Raw genomic sequence first — 25,653 nt, 5'->3', positions numbered from 1 at the left:
CCATCCAAGTCCCTCCATACACACACAGACAGCCCAAGCACACCCATATAAATAACAGCCATCAGCTCAAAGCTCTCCCTCTCCACTCCAAACACTATATACACACCCACACACACACACCCAGTTTCGTAGATAAGAGGTGGAGGAGGCGCTTGCGTCTCTGGTTTTAGGAAAAACCTTCCCTAGAACGTCTTTGCGTACTGTCAAGCACAAAACAGACAAACCAAGGTGGCTAGGCCATCACCCACACTCATCGAACTACACAGCACACACACACACACATTCACGCACACACAAGCTAACACCGACAACTGAACTGAACTCCATCTTGGCCAAAATGAAGGCGCTGCAGCAAAAGCAGCAGCAACAGCAGCAATGCCACAATCAAAGTTGCTGCGAAAACTGAGTTAGAGGCGGGTACAGACTTAGCTCATCCCAATCTTAACACATACATGGAAACTTACACACATACATCCACAGAAGTCCCACATCACAAAAAGGACGCCCGACATGCGACGCCGCCCCCAAATCCACACACAAAAACAATGCCAAAAGTTTCTACACACACACAAACACACACACACACATACGACAAATAAGAGCAAGAAAGGGCGGCAAGCAGGGACAAAGGAAGGGAAGGGTAAGGGGAGACGGCGCCTCACCTTCGTGCCAAGTTGGATGCTGTCTTGCCATGTTGCCAAGTCAAAGCAAAGGCTCCATGCCATGCACTCTCTGCCCCAAATTGTATGCTACACTTTTCATAGGCACAGCTTCGTATGTGTGTGTGTGTGTGTGTGAGTCTCTGCCTGCATGTGTGTGTTTGTGTCTGTGCGAGTGTCTTCGACTTTGGCTTAGTATTTTTGGTTAATTTTCTTGCAGTTTTAGGTTACATTTTTGGCTTTTCCCCACTGATGCCTGTCGGCTGTCGACTGGGATCTTTCTCTCCTTCCAATTTCTCACTCCCAATTTTCCCTGCGCCGCCCCCAAATAACCGCCTTACTCAATCCTCTGTTTGGCCCCAGGCCTTTCACTTGTAAAAGACGTTTGCTTAAAAGCCACCACACTAGCAACACACTCACACTTACACACGCACAGGCACATGCACAATCCTTGCTCACACACATATGCACACTCACATTTAGTTAGTTTGTGATGCTTTTTAGTGCCAGAGACCGAGACATCTTAAAGGGGTGCCGCCACACATGAGCAGGGAACAGTGACTACAGCAGGGGAGCATTGACTAGAAAGGGAGAGCAGTGAGCAGGAAGATTCAAGCTCAAGTCCTGCAGCCGCCTCCTCCCTCGCCTCTCTTGCCACTGTCGCCAGCAGGCAGCATACAAATGAAACCCATGTCAGTTTGTAGCAAGTCCTCCAGCTCCAACCCCAGTTTCAGTCCCTGACTCAGCCTCATTCTCATTCTCATTCAACGGTTTTCTTCGTCTGCTAGCAGCAACGCTACTCTTACCCTTCATTATACGGCTTGTGCCGGAGAGGTAAGGCGACTGTTAGTTTGAGGCTGCTGATGAGCTACAAAGGCAGAGCCAACAAATTTTTATGCTTTCTGCCTTTGTGCGCTGTTCATCAGCCGCATTTTACTTTTATTACTTGGGACAATGTCGCAGACCAAAGCAACCCAAGGCAGCTACAACAACTGCCCGCCTTCTTCACTCTCGCTGAGTTTTGGGCTTAATGAAAATGAAGGCAACGACAACAACATCAACAACAACAACAACAACTTGTGCGCTGCTTATCCGTTATCCCCTGAGCAACGCCCAGCTCAAAGCAGAGTCCACAGCAGTCCAAATGTCCACACTATTGATGTGTAGATGGAGCACACTTGAAGGCGTCGCTAACCAAACGTTCTCGTCTCGTTTCGTCTCGACTAAAGATTATTACTTGCGACAGTCTTCGAAAGTCCGACACTGACACCGACATCGACTCTACGTCCGACTTCGAGTCCGAGTCTGAAACAGAGTTTCAGCTCTCGTTCAACGTCTTCGTCCCATAGTCGCCGCCATCGTTTTCGTCATCGGCAGCAGCAGCAGCAGCGGTTTTTCTTTGGCCTGGTACAACGCACGTCCAATCGTTACCCGTCTCCAACCCCCCCTTAACTGTCCTTGTCTAATGGTCGCCCACTCAGTCTGCGAGTCGCTCACTCGAATGCTCAAAACGCCAACACAAAACGATTCATCTTCCCGTGCTTTCAATCCCACCCAAGCCGCCGTTTCCAACCCACCCCCTCCCCCCAATCCCCTTTTGCAATACCATCTAGAATCCACCAACAACCGTTGGAGCCAACTTTCCGCTTAGCTAAAACGTTGGCCTTCATTCTTGAGCTACGTTTTTTCCCTTGTCGTTTTTTCCTCTTTTTTTTTTGTTGCTCCGCACTCTTCGTTTTCCTTTTGCGAGATTTGAGGCTGGCGGCCTTATCTTTGGGGCCTGAGCAACGTCTTCTTGTGTTGTCCTGCCTTCCTGCCTGATGCTGATTCACAGCGATGTCTTCTCCTTCCACTTCTGCTTCCACATCCACATCGTCTTCACTTACAGTCCCTGGATAGCAGTGCCAGCAGCTAAAGCAAAAAAGGTTTCCGGTTGCGACTTCCTTTTTGGCTACAACGTTCTCGTTGCCTGGGTATTGCGTTTGACTCAACTCGCCTTCTCCTTCCACTCCCTTCCTTGCCTCCCTCTTGACTACTCTCGGACACCAGAAGCTCAAACACAAATTAGAGAACTTTGCAGGCAAGCCAACTCTCCTCGAGAACTCTGGCAAACTTTGAGGCACAAAATATTGAGAAAAAAACAACAAATATAAGCCGCAGTTGAGTAATGAATAAAGAGGGGGTAAGCAAATGTTACAAATGTGCAAATGTTCAAAGGGTTGGAATAGCAGAGAATCCGTAGATCTCTCAGGTCTTTTGCCGTAGTTTAACAAAAGTTTAAACTAACATCTCGCAAGCAGCATTTTGTGAATCGCAACTTGTCCCGTCACATCAAATAGACAATTTAGTTTTTGCTCTGCAACCTGGAGTTTCTTCCTCAAGCCTACATCAAAATTAACTATTGAGTGCACACACATACACACTATAGATATCAAGAAGCATTCGTAGTTCCCAGTCTCAGTCCTAGTCTCCGATGGACGGTGACTCCAACCCCCCCCATCGAGTGCCGTTCCATGACGACCCACTCCAATTTACTCACTGACTATCAGAACTGCTAATGAAATACGCCACGTAGCGTGCGCCAGCAACTTTTCCTTTGGCTCTGGGGGTTGTTGAATTCCTTCGTCCTGCTATTGAATTACTCAAGCATCGTAGTTGTCCTCCCCCATTTCCCCGATCTCCAACTCTCACACTCATCGTTTCACTTGGACTGCAGACCTCACTTCCCAGAGCCGGCAACTAGCTCAAGTCAGCAACATTTCAGCGTGAACGTTGTGTCTTGTACCCTTTCAACGCTTTTCTCCTTTGCCACACTTTGCCCTCTTTCACTCTCAAGCCAACCCCTACCACCATAGGTGGTACACCCCAAAAAAAAAGATAAAAATAAAAAAAAAATAACAAGAAAAAAGGAAAAATCTATTCTGCAGGGGCTTTAACAAGAATTTGCGCTTTATTTTCTACTATGAAGTCGGGTAACTGGCCAAAGGTGGCTGAGACCTGAGAAAAAACTGTGGAATGGATTGGCAAATATTTGTAGTTTAAATATTGATCACGTTTACAAAAGACTAATATCGACACCTTTCGAGCTCCGTCGAAACCAAATTTATAGGAAACTAATTGCGCAGAGTGTTGATAATATCTGCTAATCAAATATATGGGAAAGAACTTCTCAATTAAAACGAGATATTTTAATTTTCAATTTCCCAATATTTGTTCCAGTTCTTTATTTATATAAAAATTCAAATCTAGATCTTGATTTTATAATCATTTGAAGACTTATAATATATGCTCTGAAATCCCCAATTTTTACTTTTTTTTTAAATTATAAATTACAATATATTATATTTTTTATTTTGTGTAAAAAATACAATTTTATTATTTTTGTTTTCTTATTGATAGCATAACTTATTAAAAATTATTTCAGATCCACTGTTTGTTATCGCCAGAACCTTTCGTTGTCTTTGATGCTGCCCTTAGCAAACACTCTCACCCCTATTCCACCCGCTGCTAGCTTTACCTATATTTTCTCCCTCATTTTATCATCTTCTTCCTAAGCCATTTGCTTCTCCTGTCCCATTGTCCCCACCCACAGCCAACAGTGAATTGGGAGTTGCAAACTAGGTGGCAGCAGAAACAGAAGTAGCAGCAGCGTCGTCGTCGTCGTAGGCTAACCTAACCCTTCATCAGCTAACCAACACCCCAGGATCCTGCCACACCCCAGACCACCCCCAAGCCCGAACCATTTAGATGGTTACCCTTGGCATGGTCGTTGTCTGCTTTTTGCTTGCTTTGCCAAGCGCAATTTTTATACAAAAATTTTCTTTTTCCGCCACCCAACGATAGACGTTTTCCCTTGCCATGCCAAGCATAATTTGGGGTGTAGCAAGGAAAGAAACGGAACAGAATAAATTGGAATGGTTAGTCGGTTGGAGAGGGGAATGTAGGAAAGTGAAGTGAAGGTAACCCTCGCATAAGAGTCACTTGGCAGCAGGAGAAGGACAGAGCAGGGCAGGGGCAGTGGCTGGGGGAAGACGACTAGAGAACTGGGGGAGACTAAAGGACTAGTTCACGCGGACGTTCTCCGCAACGCTTTTTATTAGTGTATTTCAGATGCTTTGCGCTGCTGTCTCCGCTTCCCCCCTAACCACTCGCACTCGTGGCGCCCTGCTATGTCCTGTGCCCTATGCGATGTACTCAACCAACAGTCGCAGTCCTTGCTCATCAGCGAGTCGTTGGTCGGTTGGTAGCTGACTCCAACCACCGTTGATGTTTCTGCTGCTGCTACTGCTGCTGCTACTGCCACTGCTCTGGCTGCCTTTGCACGTTTGTCCATTTTAAGTTCGAGCTCTGCCCGTGGCACTCATCCAGCAGCGCTGAGTCCTTCATCTGGGTGCTATCCCTTGGACCTCCTTCTAGCAGCATCGCCCTCATTTATTTTGCACCCACGCCTCGCAGCAAAGTTTGTCTTGCGTTTCGTTTCGTTTGGGTTTTTCATTTTTTAGATTATTTCTTGCCCCAGTCACCCCGCTCACGTTGTTTCGTGCTCTTCTCTTTTCTTCGCTTCCCCCTGCATTCGCCATTTTCCATTTTTATTTTAGCATCCTCTGCTATCCTGGCGAGGACTAACGAGCATGTTACTCCTTTCCTTGCCTTGCCTTTCGCTTTTATTATTATGCTTTGGCGCACATTCCAACCAAAAAAAAAAGAGTACAAAAAAATATATAAAGTTGTGTACCGCTTTGCCATCTTCCCACCCCCCGACTCTAACCCCGCGTAACCAGGCTACGAGTTTCTCGCTCTGGACGCTGCAAAAGTTGCATGTCCGACTCGGACTTCGACTCAGACTGGGACTCGCTCCCTCCATCGGTTTCGGTCTGGGGCCATATAAAATAATAACAACTAACTAAAAATCCGTACGCTTTAGCTGGAAAATCCTTTTGTTTTGCTTGCGTTGCCCCTCTATACGATATAAAAAAAAACACAGAAACTACTTGCAACAAAAAAAAAAAAAACAAAAATAAAAAACCGGTAGAAGGCGGACTAAAAAATTAAAAAATAGAAATTGTTTGGCCCGCTCAAATTCAATGCAAAACTTTTGCCTCCGTTGGCGTCTGGCAGCCCACATAAATTTTGAGCCCAGAACACTTCTCACCCCCTTCGAAACCTCTAAGCGCTCGCTTTTTCTGGTCCGGGTGGAAAGTTTATCAGCGCGTTTGTCTGCCAGTATCCAAAAACCCCAACCCATCTCATCTCATCACACCCCTTGCCCCTTGCCTCTTGCCCATTGCCCGTCAAGTCACCCTTCACCCCAGCGACCGCCTACGCTGAGTCCTTTTTTTTCGACCCCGTCCGGCTTGTTTGTCTTACTTTTGACCTCTATAAGCGCGGCGCCGCCGGAGCCGCTAAAGCAGCCCCGATAATAATGAATTCGAAAATAAGCGAATGCAGTTCCTGCAAACTGAAATTATATGGAGGGAGCAGAGCTTACAGTGCAAAGAGATCACAAGGATTAACTATGAACAGTTCCTTTGTGGCCGTAATAAACTTGACTGATGCATTGCACTTCGGGCATAGTCCTTAGAATGCAAATCAGAAAGAGCACTTTGTGCACCAAAATATATAAGGTTACAGGACTTAAATAAAAAAAACTCATAATTTTTTTTTTAAACTTTCTTTGCCACGAAGATTGTGAATAGCAAGATCATAAAGTAATCGTGAATAATTTAACAAATTTTATTATGATAAAATTATACAAATTATTAAATATCGTATGATTATAAGTATTTTGTTACACTTTTCAATAACCAAATACATTACATTTTATTTACTACTTACCTATTCACATATTTGGAGTCATAGAAGTAGAATACAACACTTAGCAAGTTTGAGTATATTATATTTATTAGCTTTTGTCCATGTTGTTTAGTGTATTCCAAATGATTATATACATATGTAAATATTGCTAACATTAATATCACATTTATTTCTCTAAGTTTTTATTTGTTATCAAAAAAATAACCAAAGCATTTGTTTTCTTTCTTTACAGGTAAGCATTGAATAAAAAGTTTCTTCCATAAAAATAAACAATAAGTAAGTACAAGTACAAAAATATTTATTTGGCATATTTCTCTAAATTTGCCATCAGTAAAATGGATAAATTCTGAAATTAGATGAATTTAGTTTACAAAGATACTGCAAAAACGTAAAAAAGAAGTGAAAAATGTTCTCTCTTGGCTTAAGCAGCTTAAAATTAATTTACATGGAACTTTCATAGTACCAGGACGCAACCAAGGATCAGGGTGCTACTCCTAGGCTTGCAATCTAAAAAAGAAAAAATAATATTCAGTTGCAGTGGCATAGGAATTATACATTTGCCGCCGGAAGTTGAAAGTGGCAGTCGCGTTGCTTACACAGAAAACAGGAGAAAGAGAGAGAGTGAGAGAGGGGCTACATACAGAGTGCAATAGAAATAGAGTGGAGAAAGAGGGTCAACATGTAAAGCCTCCTAAAACCTAACCCCATCTTGAACCCCTCCCCGCAACGCCAACCCCATTCCGACCACGCACTTAATAATACGGTTTATTAGCGACATAAGCACATCCGACGCTGGGTGCAGACATTTTAATTGGTAGGCGAGTGCATGGTAACATAAAAATTATAGTAGAGTGCAATGTTGAGGGCTGCTGTGGCATAAAGCCCAGGGACGGGGGACGAGGCAAGGGTGCGGCCTGTAAACAGAGTCTGTCTGTCAGCGAGGCAAACAGCCGGGCTCCCATGCAACATCGAGGGGTGCAAGGCTGAGGCAATTGAAATGTAGGATATACTCGTACTTCAATCATTGGCTGCTTTTGTCTTTTCCAACAGTTAAAAGTGGTTCATGGTGTGGTCTAGGTGGTCTGGCTTCGAGGATGTTAGAAGAGGGCAGGGGAGGCTGAATGGGAGGCAAATAGTGTCTGCTGCATTGCCACAAATTAAAAAGTGCTGCGTTTTTTTTAATCAAAGCAGCATTAAGAACTCATAGATGCATGTAAAAAAGGCGCAGAACACTCTGCTACATCATTTGGGCACTAAAATGCAAATGATGTGTAGTTATTATATAGTAAAGATATATAATTATATATAATATAATAAAATTAATAACGAGACTTAAGTTTCAATAACAATCAAAGCCGCAACAATTATTTTGTTTTCATAGCACATTCAATTTGAGTAAATACAACAATAATATATATATTTAAATTGTGGTTAAAATATTGTTTGTTTTAGGCTTATTTGAGTTTTCAAATGATTCATTTTTGCGCTCCTATTTTGTGTTAATTTATGTCCAAATTTGTATCTTTCGAGCAATCTAGTATTGCTCAACTTTAGCTTTTATTTCTATTGTCATGTTCATTACCAAATGCTCAAGCTGTTGCAGAGTGTAATTGAGTACTGCCTTTTGTGTGTGGGTTGGCAAAGGGTTTCGGGCTTTGGGTCTAGGTAGTTAGTGTCTTTGTGAGTCGCCGAGTTGCCCATTTAAATGCGGCAGAATGTTGCGTTGAAGTGCAGCTTAACAATTTTCGTGCCTCGCTGCAAGTCTCGAAAACAATTCTAGCGCTGGGCTCCGAGACCCAGAGAACCCTTTTCATGTCGCTGGTCCGTGGACCGTGGATCGTGTGTGGGTCGTGGCTCCATCGTTGGCAGACGTACGAATTTTCCACATCCCTAAATCGCTAATCTGCTACGCATTTTTGCCATGCCAGAGCTCCGCACCAGCTCCGCAAAGTCCCAGCTCTCTCCACCTTCACTGCTTTTTGTAATAATTTTGCAATGTGTGTGAGGCAGATGGAGTTTTTCCTTTTTTTTTGTTTTTTTGTTTTTTTGCTGTTGTTGCACCCAAGCGCGAATCGGCAACTTTGAGCTGTAAACTTTGGCGGGTCCTGGCTGGGGCCCAACCGGGCTTAGCTTGGTTGGGTTTGTGCTGTTCTAGCTCTGGGTCTCGTTCTGACTCTCATTTCGACTCCCACTGCCACATATGTGCGAGGGCGCGATAAGGCGTCAGAGAAATTGAAATTGTTACCATTTGTGAAGGTTGCCGCCGCAACGCTAGACGACGACGACGACGACGACAACGAAAACGGCGACGATGACGACGTCGACGTCGACCCTGCCAGGCATACATACTCTTACATAGGTGTGTTCGCCCAACCAGGGTGGGCACGCTAGAAAAAAAAAAAAAAATGAAACAGAACAGAGCAGAGAAGAGCAGAGAAGAGCTGAAAAAAGCGTGCAGAGGCGAACGCAAGTTTCGCCTCGGCGAAGGTTGTAAAACCGCCAGTGACGACATGGGAAATGGCAAATGGCAATGGGAGCCTTTGGAACATTTTGTGTTGCCAACTTTCAGGCGCGCTCACAAAACTCAAGTGCGCTTCGGGGACGCGACGCGTGTTGTTCTTGTTATTGCTGCTGCTGCTGCTTCGTTTGGGTCGCAGCCGTAAGGTGAGTGGGACAAAAGGTTGTGGGTGTGTAGTTGGTCTGAGGCGATGTTGATTATGATGGCATCGGCCATCAAATTGCGGAATGGGCTTGGCTTTATTTCGCTATGGATCTGCACTCTTTGGACTTGAGTTGAAGCGAAACTCGACTCAGCATAACTGAAATTGCCGAGCGAGTAAAATGTCTGGAATAAATTAGATTAAAACTCTGCAAATTATGACATACAAACAAGTAGCCATAAAACATTTACTTGCTATGGACTAAGAGTTTTCTATTTAATAACAAATCTTTAGCTAACATTATATTTTGCTCAGTTCAATAGGTTTTTGCAAATTCAAAATGAATATTCATAGCAGCTAGCACAATGTCATTTATATCAGTTTCTTTGGCCAACTCACTTCAAATTAAGTTCAACTCGCTGATAATCCAGCACAAACTCATACTCAACCCTTTTGTTGGCAATGTGGCCGCCAAGTAAAAAGTTATATATACATTTTTTGTCGGAATATATTTGTTGTATTATCTAGCTGACTTTCTTTTGTGAAAAGTTGGGGGAATGGGGAATCGCCCATAAAGGCAAAATTCGATGGCAAAAAGGGGCTCCCATTTTTACCAAAAATATCACCTAAAAAAAAACGAAATGAAGAAGTAGAAGCACAAAATAAAAAATAAAAGAATGAGCAGAGCAAAGAGAAAACCCACGTGAACTCATGCCAACAAAACGTTTGCCGCATCTTTTGGGATTTCTTGCCTCGTTTAAAAATCATTCAAGCAGCAGACACAACCCAACTCACAACTCACAGCCAACTGAACCACCAAATCAACCCATCCACCCACCCATTCTCCCACCACCCACAGACAGTGCCACAAATTGTGTCAAAAACGTTTGGCGTTGTCGCTGGAGGCGGCAGCAGAAGGAGAAGCAGCAGAATCAGCAGCGAAGTTGGCTGTAAAAAGTGATGGTTGGGTCCATGTGCCCACCTCTAAAACGTTTGTTTGGTATCCCCTTCATTTTTTTTTATGTTTTTGCGCAGTCCCAGACCCAGTTGAAGTCTCCCTTCCGATCTCCGTCCTCAGTGTATGAAACTTTGACGCCTAACGAAAGAGGCAGCAAATAATTCATCATTTTGCCTTCAGACTTCAGAGCATTTCCTCTGCCAATGTCGCTGGCAAATCCTCTGGCTCTGGCTTGCCTGCCATGCAGCTAAACTTTCCCATCTCCTTCTCCAGCTTCATCCCCATTCCCATCCCTATTTCCATCTCCATCCATCTCCACCTTCTTTCAAGCTCTGGCTGAATACTGCCCCTTCGGCGGTAAAGTAAAAAAAATATTATTTGGAACGGTTTATCATCAATTTTATGTGCGATTTTTCTTTTATTTCCTTTCTTATTTTCGCTTTTTTTATTCTTGTTTGTTTGCGCTTTGCTTTTAGTCTGCTGGCTCCCTTTACCCTCCCGCACCTGACCAGAACTTGGCTTCATCAGTTCCTTCCTCTTTCCCAGTCTCGCTGCCCCTTTTCTCGTTTCTTTATGCTTATCTTAGTCCGCTCTGGAAATGAGTCCCGCTTGCGACTTGGGGCTGTCAGAGAGAGAGAGAGACAGAGTCAGAGCGAGGGAGTCAGGAATAAGCCACTCGCTGTGACTGTCTTTTCGAGTGAAAATCAACTCAAATTCGATTTGATTATGATTTGTTTCGATTGCCGACGAACAGAGTGAGAATAACGCGGAGAGGGGGAGTAAGATGGTTACCTACCTCAGCCTAGCAGCCGAGCAGTGGTCCCCAACAATTGCACTGAGTGGAGTCTGAGTCTTGCTCTGCAAGTTGAATTTGATTTTTCGCATAGCTTGGCATTTGCCACGAAGACTTTCATTTAACAAGATTTTCTAACGAAGTTTTACGAGGCCAGTTAAGAATTGCTGTTAGACTCTGGCTCTATCTTAATATCATCGTGAAGCAGCCGAAGAAAGATAGTTTTGAAGTGCTTCCTATATCTATTCTCATAATCGCTATAAAAACAAAGCTTTATGCTAAACATACATAAGTTTCATTATGATATAAATATTTCAGTTTGCAAATATTATTGTATTGAAATTGTATTATTATTTCATTTCATTTTACTACATAAATATTTCGGCATTTCCATGATTTAATACCAGTATTATTTGTTCAATCTGCATACATGTTTTATGTGCATCCTTATATGTTATATACACAATATATATTGTTTAGTTTTCATAAAAAACATTTATTGGTACACGTCGGGCAAAAACTGTCAAACGCAGCAACGCATCAATCAGCGGTCAACAGCAACAATAGAGAACACCAAAAATTATATTTATACATACACAAACACACATATCCAAATACGATGCAGGTACAACTATACACACACACACATGTGTTTGAACGTATTTATGTATAAAATAAATATTATTTTTTAGACTTTGTTTAATTAAGCTGCGTATTTTGTTATGATTCTTTTTGTTGTTGGTAAAAAATTTAGTTTGCTTAATATTTCATGCGTTAAATATTTGATAGCTCGCATTGGGCATACAGTTCCATAGCTCATACGGTCAGCTACATACGCAAAGCAGTGTACATTATTTTTTTTCTCACAATCCACTCAAATTTACATTCAAACAAAAAACAATACATACAACAACCAAAGAAAAAAAAAATTTGGATCAATAGAAATGATTTAAAAAAATTAAAAATGATGAAAATAAAATTGGAAGTGCAGCTCTTGCTGCATTTGCATATTCAAATAATTTTTTATAAAATAAGTATACATACAAAAAACATGCGAACGTCGCGTATACGCCGTGGGTACACATAAGGATTGCATAAAATATGAGCGACACATAGAAAAATCAGCGCTGCATTAATAAAGACTCACACTCCTTGATCGACCGCAACGCATGAAGCACATATTCTATTTCAATTATCCCATCTTGCCATACTTTAAAAATATTTAATTTCTGCATATTTAATAGGAATTTCATTATATTTTTATAATAAAATAAATATATGTATGTATATTTTTTTTAGTATTTTTCAATTTTAAATTGGCAATTAAATATTTTTGTAGAGATATGTGGCTTTCCTTTTCAAAACTCGTATTAATTTTAGCGTTTGATTTTCACTTAACACACCTTTGAGTCACTTTCCCTACTTGTCTGTTTGGCTGTTACACGCCTCATCTATCTGCACTTCACTGCTTGTGGCCGAAATGCTGCTCCGGTCTGGTGTCGCTGATTTGCGTTTGGAATTTCCATACGAATTCTCATCATGTTGCTGATGAAGATGGCATCAATGATTATGACGTTGCAGCTGTTGCTGATGTTGCTGCTGCTGCTGCCTGTTGCCGACAACTACACAACAACCTAACTCTAATGCACTGCCGTTAACCGAAATCTATTGAGTCCTTTACACACTTGACCAACACCTCCCCTTCAGCTCTTCCTGCTGTGTCATTCATTGCACATGGCGCCCGTTTAGAAGTCCAAAATATCTCACTTCTAATCGCTCTCGATTAGAGAGAAATTGCATTTCATTTTTTTTGCTCAATTACTTCTTTTGACAATTTTGTGTGATTTTTATTCTCAGTTTGTTGCATGTAATTTAACTTTCCGGTAATTAATTACATTCAAAGCCTACTCAAATTTTTGAGTTTTATATTCCTGGAAACAAATTTATTAATTAATGAAATTAACTATTTTGGCCAATATAAATAAAAAATATTTGTAAAAAGTCCAATTTATTTTTAACTTTCTATTCAAAATACTACAAACGAAAACTAAAAAATATAATTAACGTAACTTCTGCATTCCACCTTTTCCCTGCTCATAAGTTAATTCTAGATTTTGAATTTCTTCTTTGAACTACAATTAAAAAGAGCTTCCATGTAAATTATTGCGTATAGCTTTGTCCCATGCTTACCATTGCAACAAATCGTTTGTATTTTGCAACTAAAAATACAAAACATTTCGCCAATTTACATGCAAACCATTTGCCCACTTCTAGGACTGTTCTCTGCATTGCTAAGCTGCCTTCCCTCTACTCTACTACATAGAAAAGCCTCCCACGCACAGTCCGCAGCTAGCATTGTGATAGCGCGTAAAGCTGGTTGTGCTCTCAGCTAATGCATTGACTAACGGCCCATTATGCATACGTGGCGTATGAGTGATTTGTTGTTGCCAACAGGCCGAGTCACAAAACAAAACAAAACAAAAAAAAAAAAAAAAAAAAGAATAGCTGAAGAGAATTTGCGAAAACGTGCAAAAGCGCGCTTGCAACGCGTTGCACGCACCAAGAACCAAAAATAAAATCCAATTTTTGTTGCTGTCGGATGTTAAAATTATTGCATTTGCTGCCCGAGTCCAACGAGGCAACAATCGTGGCCCTTGTGGGTGGCATTAACTGGTCCGCCCGTTTGTCCCAATGCCACCACCTCATTTGTGTATACACGCATCTCTGTGTGCGTGTGTGTGTGTGTGTGTGTGTGGGTTGGCATTAATTGTGATGTCTGGCGTGGTCAGGAGCCGGCTGATGAGTAAGTAGATTTCCTTGTATGCAGCAGCCTCCGCCTGCCGTTCTTTTTTTTTTCGTATACATACGAGTGTTTGTTGTTGGAAGTACGCCTACTTTTTTGCATTGCACGCTGCACGCTGCTGCTGGGTGTAAGGGTAAGAGGTGGAAGACTCGGTTTGGTTTTTTTCTGCACATTGCCTCATTGATAATAATGCCCCCCGCTGCCGCCAAGCCACCTATCCGCCTAGCCGTGCAGCATCGGCTGCAGTCGCGTTGTCGGTTGTCCGCTGTCCGCTCGGTTTTTTGCCTTGCATGCGGCGTATGCGTAATATTTTTAAACACACACGCACGCACATACACGCACTGCGATTACGCGGGACTGAGGACTGTCCTGAGGTAGCAGCAGCAGCAGTGGGTAGTCAGGCATCAGGCATCAGGCATCGAGCATCGGCCAGGCATTGCTGCCCAGTGAGAGAGTCGTCGTTGTAGTGCGTTGTGCGTGTGGCCAGCGCGAAAAAAGGACCAAAAAAGCTCCGCCTTAAAAATATGCGCGCACCAATTGCCATTTGTGTCTGTTTTTCTCTTTTTTACACGCACGGCGCGAAATGTGGGCCTATGTTGCACAGTGAAACGTCTGATAAGCGCGCATAGTTGTTGCTTCTCTCGTTGCTGCCGCTGCTGCTGCTGCTGATGTTGTTGTAAATAAAAAACGTTGCACAGCAACAACAACAACAGCAATAACAACAGCGAAAAAAGAGTGGAAAACGCACGCGATGCCAACGGCTGACAAATGAAAAGTGCAAAAAGCGTAAAAATCGCTGCGACCGCTGGAGAAGCCTTCTCTTTTCTTTTTTCGCACTTTTCAGATGCCAAGCTTCGTTACTGGTCCATGGGGCATCCCCGGAACATATGGCAACAAAACTTTACATACTTGTAGGCGTTATTTTTTTTGTATTATTTACGCACCTCTCCATCGCAGGTCGAGGGTTGCGGTTAAGTGGCCTCGCCGAGTTGCAACAGAGCGGGAACGGGAAAGAGAAGGGAAGAGGGTGGCAAAGTTGTTGCGGTTACTGAGGAAATGGGCATCAATGTCTGACAATATTATGTTTCAATTTCTGCCTTGGACTGAGTGAGTCGGAATTGGAGATGAGGACTGAGCCTGAGTCTGAGGCTTTTGTCTGCGCGAAATTTGACTTGATGATGGAAATATTAATAGAGTCTCGGGGGAGAGAAACTTAATAAGATATGCAGTTACGATATGTCAAAGGCAAAAGGGAGAATTTTGTTTGATTTTATAAATGAGTTGATTGGCTTTGAGTGCGAAAAGCCACAGATCTACTTTAAGGTCTGTTCAAGCAGTGAAAAGTTTCTAGGTTAAATAATACTCAACCACATACGAAATTTCTATGCATAAAACTATTTTTATATATAATTGTTCTCTTCAGATTTGTAACTTCAAAAAGTGGTAAAAATAATATTCGCAGCCTGACCTTAACGGAGTCCATTGTTTGACAGCATTATCGTCTGTTCCGCTTCAACTGCGCATTTTGCACCTAAATGTCAGTTGCTCCTCAGTCGCATTTGCTGCTGGCAATGGCAATACTCATACGCCTCGTATGCGCTTTTGTGAAATTTTTGGCGTTTCCGTTTCATTTATATTTTTTTCTGCTTTTTCGGAGCAGATCCCACGCATAGCTTAAAATGCAGTCACGAAGAGGGAAGCACAAACAGTTGAAACTTTTTTGTTTCTCTTTTGCTCCATTGGCCAAGGCAACTAAAAAGCAATGGTGTTCCTACACACACCCTTTCAAGCATGTGTATGTGTGTGTGTGTGCATGTGTGTCTCTGCGTAGTTTCTGCACATTTTTATGCTTTTGCATTTGCCGCCAGGCGAAAAATGGACAAAGCGTCGACGACAATTGCTGCAACAGCAAATATTACAAAACTTGAAACTCTATAGAAAAAAAAGATATTTAATAATTGTATATAACATATGTAACTGCATTTTTATATATATCGTGTATTAAAAATGAATTCAAAAATTCATAAAATACCCTATACAGCAAACACAATACCCTGGCAAAAACCGAAATGTGCATCATAGAATATCATCGAAAGCTTATTGGGAGCTCCTCTTACACAGCCTTGATGCACACCTGCCTCCCCTCTGGTGCAGGCAATCCTTTTAGCATTTGATAGCATTGATGATGTTTTGGTTTACCATTTGTGACCCAGGCTATACTATATTATATACACCAAAAACTAAATAGCAACACAAAAAAATGCATGTGTATTTATATAAAAGAGCTCTTCCCTCACTCGCCTCTCTCCTCTGCCTATCGAGCTTTTGATTTGCTTTCAGTTTTTGGGGTTTTTTCCCCTTTTTGATTTGATTTTATTTTTCTATTTTTCCAGCGACTGCCCACAAAGCGGGTCAAAGTTACTCACATCACACGCGGCCAGAGCCAGAGAGCAAGGTGGTTGAATGGTCGCTGGGCGTGTAATTGTTTCGGCGTAGCATGCATGTAGCATACTTTCGGCTAGCACTGTAACTAACGCTACATGCCACTCAATCGCACAACAACAATAACAAACATCAAGTGTGGGTGCCAGAGAGAGGCGGAGGGCCGTGTATATTACGCTTTTTATGCGGCACGCGAATATTATTTGTAGTGCGCCATAAAGTATGCAACATTTTGTTGACCAGTCCGCAGTTGAACAGCGATATTTCTTTTTTTATTTCGGTGGGTTACAGACGACTCCGGCAACGCCTGGAGCATGCTTAACTTCCAGTTGCCAATGTACCGCACCTTGTCTGGCTGATTAGTTTATGATGTGGTTGGGCTAGACAGCAAGGGGATCGGCAGGTTTGGCTTCCAGCTCCGACCTCGAGTTGGGGTTTAGGTTACAGTTTTGTGGTTCGTTTGGAATTGCATTTTTATGTTCGAGACTCGAAGGTTTCTTCTTGCACCCACATGGAAAATTTATCCGCTAATTTGAGTGGGCAAGTGTGGTAAAGTGTCTGACTGTCAAGGAAGTTGTTAAATATTTAGCATAATATCAAGGTAAAAATTATGGTGTGGCTATTCCAAGTGAAGTTCAATTAAAAGCGGTAATGTTCTTTGAAATGCTACCGAGAGACCGCCACCAAAAATATTAACATTATATTTTGAAAGTTTTGAAAACAGAATGTGTTCATTAATTTCAAATATTACATTATTGTATGATTATCCTTCAATAAATTTGGTTATTGTTTTCAAATTTCATAGTACTAAAATAGAACAAAAAGGATCATTATATCAGATGTTGAGAACATTTTTAAATACGGGCTTCATTTTATACCCGATACACACAGAGTGGAAGGGAACATTCATTATTCCTCCAGGAAATGCTGAAAGAGTCATCTCCGACCCTATAAAGTATATACATTCACAATCAATGTCGACATCAACCATGTCAGTCTGTCTATCTGTATGAACACATAAATCTCAGAGACTCTCTAAAGCACTCGTTATGTTTGCAGATGCAGATCACGTTTGCTTCAAATTTCCACGCCAGCCAATCGACAAAAATCGAATAGCAAGCATAATTTTAATAGCAAGTATAATTTTGCATCCCTGATAATTTGGTTGGTATATTAGTATGTTTTGAATTAGGTTATATGCTCAAAAAACAAGAAAAAATTGAATTGAATTGAATTGAATTGAAATAATCTGAGATGTCTTGAACCTTTTATTAAGATCGCAATCTTGCCTTCAAGGTGCACAAAGTTGTATTTACTTTATCAATTTATTTTTTCCCAATATTCCAAATGATAACTGGAAAATAATTTTTGAAACTTTCTTGGACTCAAATTTTAAATTTCAAAATAATTTAAATTAAATTGTTTTATTATTGCTCTACACCTTGGCTTAATCATATGTTTTATGCATTTATCATTCATTCCCCTCCCTTTACATTTCTGTCTCCCTATCTCTCACTCTCGCGCTAATGACTGTGAACCAGGTTGGTTACTAATTTAATGCTGGCCTGTGACTGCTTTCAACCCATATTTGCATCTACCGATTTTTTTATATATGTATATATTCCGTCATAGATATGTATGTATACATGTATTTTAAAATCTATTTTTTTGACATCGTCAACAAAAATGGCCGTCTATCCAAAAGTATACAGCATTGAAAAAAAAAACAGTTTTTGTAATTGCTTTGACCAACGCTAGTGTTTCAGGGAAAGGGAACGCTGCGATATAGAGGAGTATGCAGGTTTTACCATATATATTTTATAGCTATCCGTGCATTTAATGCATTTAGACTGCAGTTGCGTCAAAATGACGCAATGCATCAGAACTGCGAATCTGAAGCGGAGAACATGCATATGGAAATTGTTGGCCAAATATTGATATGCATATTCATGTCCGCCCCAAAAGAAGGCTTCAAGCGCTCAACATATTAAACGAAAGATTGCAAATTTTCGACTTGTATCTAACCACATAAATATTTGTAACTTTAAGGATTCCATAAAGTATCAGAATGTTCGACTTTTAAGTCTGCCAATAAAAAGGTAGAAAAGCGAAATCAAATATTTATTTTATTGCACTTTTTGGACCAGCTGAAACTGTACCAAGCTGTCACTCCCACTCTATCAATCGCCTTCAATGTCTATCTTCGTTTATTTGTGCACACAACTAGTATCTAAGGTTCGATATGCGCTCACATCTCATGTGCAATTTCTTTTAATTTCTTCAGCACGATTGCGTAGTTAAGTTTCGAATTCTCATTAGACTAAGTTGCCAGCCCACAGCTCAAGAGCTAGACCGACTCTGACAGACATCAGGGTTTCCCCCCTGGGCACCCCCTCCGCGCCGTAGCGTGGAAGCTGCAGCCTCCCCCGAAAACCAATGTCGTAACCACAAAAACTTTGGAGCTTGCCTCCCGTTTTTACCGCCCTTAGAGTGAGATGGCAACTTGTGTGTGTGTGTGTGAGGGAGTGAGAGAAAGTCTGAGACAAAAACTAATGCATATGTTTAGGCATTTTAATTTATATACGACAACCCACTCACACAAACACACACACACACACACACACAGACAAGCATACATAAAGGCGGGCAACTTCTAAGAAAGGCACACACACATGCAGACACTAACCCCCGCTCTGTTTTTAGGGTAAGCATAACCCCTGCCACACTTGCCCCGGCGCCGTTGATAAAAGCAACTTCCATTTCATTTAAACTACAATTTCCTTGACAGCGCACAGAGGCAACCATCTTCCTTCCCCCGACCCCGCCCCCGTCACCGTTCCCTTTACTTCTCCGAGTTAGGTCTTGGTGTAGCAAGGGAATAGGAGGTTGAGGTTGTAGTTGAGAGCTGGGCTTGGGGTTGGGGTTGGGGGTTGGCAACCCTTTCACGCACTTATGAGTTAAACGCAAATTTTCTTAGCTGCCTTTTAGGCGCTGCTCGGAGAAGAGGCCGTGTGTGTTTGTGTGCGCACGCTTCTCGTCTGGAGAAATATGTCATCGGCAGTTGGCAGTCATGAGACGCACACTCACACTCACACACACACACACCCCCGCTCACACTCACACATGTGTACTCACGTGTAGACACACACACACTTGTATGCGTACTCTCGAGCCGTTTGGTAATTCATTATGCGTGTGCTTAGAGGCTTTCTGCCATTGTAGTGGTGTGGAGTGGTAGTCATAGTCTGCTTTTAGGCGCACTAGACAACAATAATAACAACAACTACAACAACAACCCCCCTTCTGTTAGTGTTTCATTTGTGCCTTTTGCATTGAACTTCTCGTTTCGTTTAGTTTCGTTCCCCATTTTGGCTTTTGCTTTTCTTGCAAGATGCCACAGCCCGCATATTTCTCAACATTAGACTTGGCAACCAATCTCTCGCTCTCTAGCATACTTTTAGGCGCAACCGTAAAAGGGTTACAATTTGTCTGCCTCTGCATTCCCTCACTTCAGCACTATCCCATACCCATTCCCTTTTCCATTCCCACTTCCATTTCCACTTCCTTTGCCTTCAAAAACTTCAAAAGCAACTTCGTTTCGACTCTCGCACAGAAATGTTGTAGCAATGGAAATAAATGCTTAGATTTATGTCCTACTGTGTGAGTGTGTGTGCTTATGAGTGGGTTGGTTCGCCTTGCAGGTGTTACTCATACGCCATGTGGGCTGCTGCTGCTGCTGCTGCTGCAGAGCACACAACACACAACAAATTGCTTGGCACATCGACAGCAATGGGCCACAACGAAACCCGTTCTATGGCTATGCCAAAGTCAAGGTTGCCTTGGATGAGCTCACCAGCTTAAGTCGAATTGTCCCAGCCAAATGAAGTTTGCTTCCATTCCAAGCCAGAAATCTTACATACACATATATTTATATATATATATATGTATGTATATATATATATATATAGCAAGTGTGTCGGGCACAAAGACTCCCGGCGGAGTTGCTCAACTTCACAAAAATGTCAGTCGTTTGGTTCCTTCGCTAGATTTAACCTGCCTTCCCTTAACTCTTTTCTTTTCCTCCCCCAACAATCCAACTGTCCGGCTTTCTATTCCTGCCTGGCCATTGACTTTGTCCAGTCAAACTCTCTTACTACACTCTCTGAGTTCCCCAGTTGCTTTTCTTATACCGTTTTAATTAATGGAAAATTTGTACGTTTTCTTCTTATTCATGTGGTCTTTTCTTCAATCGACAGCGGTGCCTTAAGCAAAAGGGTAACTCGAACTAAAAGAAATTTCCAGCTCTAGCCAAGGCAAGCTTAACCTGAACCCCAAAACTCAAACCCCAATATTAAAGTCACACCCACACATGCAGTCGCATTCGCATTCACACTCGCAATCCCAAACCTAGAGTGGAGAACCCAATTCCATTCCCTCGCTTTGCCCACCACAATCTAAAAGGAAAAACAACTCCCACAAGTTGTCCATCTACGGCTCTGTTGGCTACTTTCGTTTGACAGTGGACAAAATCCAAATTGTCATTTGTTTTCCACAGCTTGATTAGAAAATTGTCTTGGGAGTTGTTTGCTTTAAGCTGAATGAATGATTTTTCCTAAACTAAACTAATTTCTAGGTGTCCCATTTCGCTCTTAAGTAAAAGTCGTTGGTTACTTGATAGATATTTGTGCCTGCAGCAGAAGTTTCTTGAATAAATCTTCAATGGTTTAAGATTACACACTTGTTACCTTTATCTTTAACTAATAAATATACAAAATATTTATTAATAAAGTAAATAAATGTAATAATAAACTAAATATCTGAATATGTCTTGTGGAATATATACATACATATATAGATTTCTTTTTTGATTGATTCAAATCAAGTGAACTTTAAACTCAAATACTTAATATAAAAAATAATATATTAGGTTGGCCAAAAAGTCTTGCGGTATTTCCGATAGGTGTCTTTGCAAGCGCGTAGTTCTAGTTCTATTTATCGAATCGGTTCATGCGATACCTTTTTGGAAAGCTCTTTTCCCGCGCTAACACGTGTTTGATTAATTGTTGTTTGTCTTGAGTCGTTCGTGAGTTATAGCGTCACAAACATGGAGCAAAATAAAGAGAAAATACGGCATATTTTACAGTACTACTACGATAAAGGCAAAAATGCAACTCATGCTGCCAATAAAATTTGTGCAGTTTGTGGACCCGATACAGTTTCCATTTCCACCGCACAACGATGGTTTCAACGTTTTCGTTCTGGTGCGGAGGTGGTCGAAGATGCGCCACGGTCCGGAAGGCCTGTCGTCGAAAATTGCGATAAAATCGCTAAATTGATCGAAAGAGATCGGCATAGTAGCGCCGGAGCATCGGCCAAGAGCTGGGCATGAGTCATCAAACCGTTTTAAACCATTTGAAGAAGCTTGGATTAAAAAAAAGTTCGATGTGTGGGTGCCACACGACTTGACGCAAAAAAACATTTTTGACCGTATGGATGCATGCGAATCGCTTCTGAATCGCAACAAAATCGACCCGTTTTTGAAGCGGATGGTGACTGGTGATGAAAAGTGGATCACTTACGACAACGTGAAGCGCAAACGGTTGTGGTCGAAAAGCGGTGAAGCGTCCAGACGGTGGCCAAGCCTGGATTACCAGCCAGGAAGGTTCTTCTGTGTGTTTGGTGGGATTAGCAGGGAATCATCCACTATGAGCTGCTCCCCTATGGCCAAACGCTCAATTCGGACCTGTACTGCCAACAACTGGACCGCTTGAATGCAGCACTCAAGCAGAAGAGGCCATCTTTGGTCAACAGAGGCCGAATTGTCTTCCATCAGGACAACGCCAGGCCACACACATCTTTGGTGACGCGCCAGAAGCTCCGGGAGTTCGGATGGGAGGTTCTATTGCATCCACCGTATAGTCCGGATCTCGCACCAAGTGATTACCACCTATTTCTGTCCATGGCGAACGACCTTGGTAGTCGGAAATTGGCCACAAGAGAGTCCTGTGAAAATGGGCTCTCCGAGTTTTTTGCCAATAGAAAAGCGAGCTTCTATAAGAGGGGCATTATGAAGTTGGCATCTCGTTGGGAACTCGTCATCGAACAAAACGGCGCATATTTGACTTAAATCGCATTATTCTAACCAATTTTATGAACAATTGAAAATTCAATAAAAATACCGCAAGACTTTTTGGCCAACCTAATATATATAATTTGGTAATATAAAGTGCATCGTTGGGATGCTTCTCAGTTGATTGCAGATAACTAAACCCAATATCGAAAAGACTTTCGATCAAACTCTGCTAGCTGCACAACGAGATCCTTCAACTCAATGTTAATTAGGAGTGGTGTTCAAACTTCATTTTCATTCGCTTCCTTTTTGCTTTTGCTCCATCTGCGTGTTATTCACACAGAATACAACTTCATTTGTGCTGGCAACAGAGTTGGCAATGATGGCAAGCTGGCAGGATGGCGAGTCCAACCATTGTCCCTTAAACCACAACCCAAGACAGAGAGTAGCAGGAAAAAAAGAAGCTGTGCTGAACGATGCCCAACGTCTTGGAAAGAAGGCAAACGAAATGTTTCATTAGAGCAATGTTTGCCACAAATGGCAGAGACCCAAAAGCGCCACCCAGTTGGCCCCCATCCCATTGCAGTCACTCTTCGGGGCGGAATATCCTGGGCAACTAATTTGCAGCGTAGCATAAAAAGGAAGCATTCAGAGAAAAAAGCAATCCGAAGTAGAGAGGAAGAGAGAAAGAAAAAAAGGGAACCCGGTTCCCTGGACTTTCATCTTGGGCCAAGATAAACTTTCCTGCTGGTTGGGCTAAACTTGCCCATACACCAGAAGGGAATGTTGAAGTAGACGCCGAAGCCGAAGACCAAGTAGAGATGTATGTAGCTGGTAGATTCTTTGACGTTTTTTGCGCATACTTTTCAATGGTCTAACGAGTTTGGGCCCCTTCTAATCATTGGGATTTTGGTATATCGAACGCTGTCCCAAAACTTTGTGCGGTCATCGAAAGTTCCGTAAACTGAACTTGCACTCATCTCACATTCACTCTGTCTTCTCTCTCTCGTCCTCTCACAGGAAACCATTCCAGCAACACCGGCCACAAGCACCGACACCAGCAGTGTGGTTGGTGTAGGCGGTGGCGGAGGCGGTGGCGCTGGCGGCGGCGGCGGAGGAATCGCCAGTGTTGCCAGTGGACTGGGTGACATTGCGAGCAGCCTCGGCGGCGGCAGTGGCAGCGAGTCGGAAGCCTACGCGGGTCTCATGAAGGATGCGGACAAGCTGAAGCTGATGCTCCTGGCCTGGAACTATCAGAACTCGACGGCTGTGCGCAATGGCACCGAGGGACCAGATCTGAGTGTTGTCGGCGGCCTTTGGGCGCAGTATCAGAATGCTTTGGCCCAGAATGCAGCGGCTGTGGCAGCAGCCAGCAGTAAAATGGACAGCTCATTGTCGCCGGTTCCCAGACAGGATGCACACTCGCCGATGGAGGCACAGGACGAGACGAACTCGTCGGGCCAGAAGGAGGAGGACGAGGTTTCCGAAGATGATTCCGATGACAAGATGGACGAGAAATTGGCCACCACACACGATCCCGAGCGCCTCAAGGCCTTCAATGTGAGTAAACTGCGTGAGAGAAAGAGATTGAGATGAGTTTTTTGCCAGTTGAGCAGCGAATGTAAAGCAAGCGTTGCTAATGAAACACCACCAGAAATGGGAAAACACTTTTCCCGCCCCAAAGTAACCGCAATTAATCGCTGGTATTTTGCCTTGCAGATGTTCGTGCGTTTGTTCGTGGACGAGAATCTCGACCGGATCATTCCCATTTCCAAGCAGCCAAAAGAGAAGATTCAAGCCATTATCGATTCATGTGCCCGACAATTTCCCGAGTTCAGTGATCGTTCCCGCAAACGCATTCGCACCTATCTGAAGTCCTGTCGTCGCAACAAAAAGACACGAGACGGTTGGGAGAATACGGTGAGTGATTAGACATTATCTTGATGTTCTTACCAGAATGTGGTGCATATAATAAAAATAGTTAAATTTACTGCAAAATTGGCACTTCAAATATTTTAGTCTTGGGAAACAAAATGTAATGTTTGCTAGTAGTTGAGAAATATTATTTATAACATCAATCTGAAATTTTGCATTTCTCTTTTGTTCATTATCAGAAGCTTTACAAAAAGATGGAAATTAAATAGAATAAAGAATAAATATAAGAAAAACATAAAGAAGATTATATTAGTATTCAAAGTGGCAAAAATTATTCCATGTTAAGTAAAATTATGAAAGATACTTTAACATTATTTTATTCGTAAAATAAGATACTTTCTTTTTCTATTTTTTGGTGCTATTTAGATAGTAAATTCAATTAATTTTTAGGCTTTCTATTTATTTTTCATCTTTTTATATAATAAATCTACTATATTTTATAGGAAATGTAGCATTTTCTCATATTGTATTAAAATGACAATGTAAATGAAATTTCATTAGTATTTTGGAATTGTCGAAATATGAAGATATTTTGAGCTTATCTTCCATACATATTTTGAAAAGGGAAAATAATTTTTTGTGCTCTTAAAGTAATACAACATATAAATATGTTGCTATAATTGTTAGTATAGGAATATTCTGATACAGTTAAAAGTGACTAGAGTATGGAATGTTTTACCTTAGACCTCACTTTCATTCTGGTATTCACCATCTTTTTCCAATTGCCATTTTGCAGACTCGACCGACGCCCGCGCATCTGACCTCCGTGCAGGCGGAACAAATCCTGGCGATTGCCTGCGAGAACGAGTCGATGAACGCGAAGCGAATGCGAATTGGCCTCGAGCCAATTACACATGCGGTGCCAGCGCCGGGCAGCGTTGTGGCAGCTGCAGCTGCAGCGGCAGCTGTTGCCGGCACCAGCACCACATCCGCGAGCAATGCGGCCACCGTAACCTGCACGGCAGCCGATGCGGCTGGCCTCACCAGCGTGGCAGCGGCAGCGTTGCCATTCGTTAGCGCCGTCGGCTTCGCACGCTCCACACCGAACTCGGAGCACGCGGATACCGCGTTCGGTGGCGCCTCCAATTTAGGCGCCGGCGCTGGCAGTGCAGGCGGCAACAGCACTAGCGGCGCAGCTGGCGGTGGCACCGGTGGCATGAGCTCGGCGCGCAGCTCACCGCTGGCACTCAGCTCAAATGCCAGCGTTGGCGGAGCGAGTGTCACGGGCTTGGCATTGGCCAATGGGGCTGGAGCATCGAATGGCGCCGGTCTGCCCTCAAGCAGTCCCTATACCACGGACTTTAGCTCGCCCTCGGCGGCCTCGCCTTTTGTGGCAGCTGCAGCGGCAGCGGCAGTGGCAGCTGGACGTGCGCCCAGCTATCCTGGCTACTTCCCAGGCGTTGCCGGGCTGGGTAATGGTAAGTAAATAGTTGGAGTGACACTGGCATAAAGCACTAGTGGATTAATCCATGAACTATACGCTTTAAGTGAGTGTCATTCAAATCGTTAGCACACGCTT

At 42.6% G+C, this 25,653-nt stretch overlaps 1 protein-coding gene across 1 annotated transcript in view; it reads left to right on the top strand.

Moving 5' to 3' along the window:
• The window catches only part of LOC132798667 (uncharacterized), a 70,450-nt gene that overhangs the window by 42,488 nt on the left and 2,309 nt on the right, over positions 1-25,653 (top strand). Inside the window, 3 exon segments of the mRNA XM_060810613.1 lie at positions 23,220-23,759; positions 23,919-24,119; positions 24,871-25,552. Coding sequence (XP_060666596.1) covers positions 23,220-23,759; positions 23,919-24,119; positions 24,871-25,552 — 1,423 coding nt within the window.

This window comes from Drosophila nasuta, chromosome 2L (assembly GCF_023558535.2).
Source record: "Drosophila nasuta strain 15112-1781.00 chromosome 2L, ASM2355853v1, whole genome shotgun sequence".
Classification (NCBI taxonomy): Eukaryota; Metazoa; Arthropoda; class Insecta; order Diptera; family Drosophilidae; genus Drosophila; species Drosophila nasuta.
Note: the sequence above shows the minus strand (reverse complement) of the source record. Positions and strands in the feature narration are given on the sequence as shown.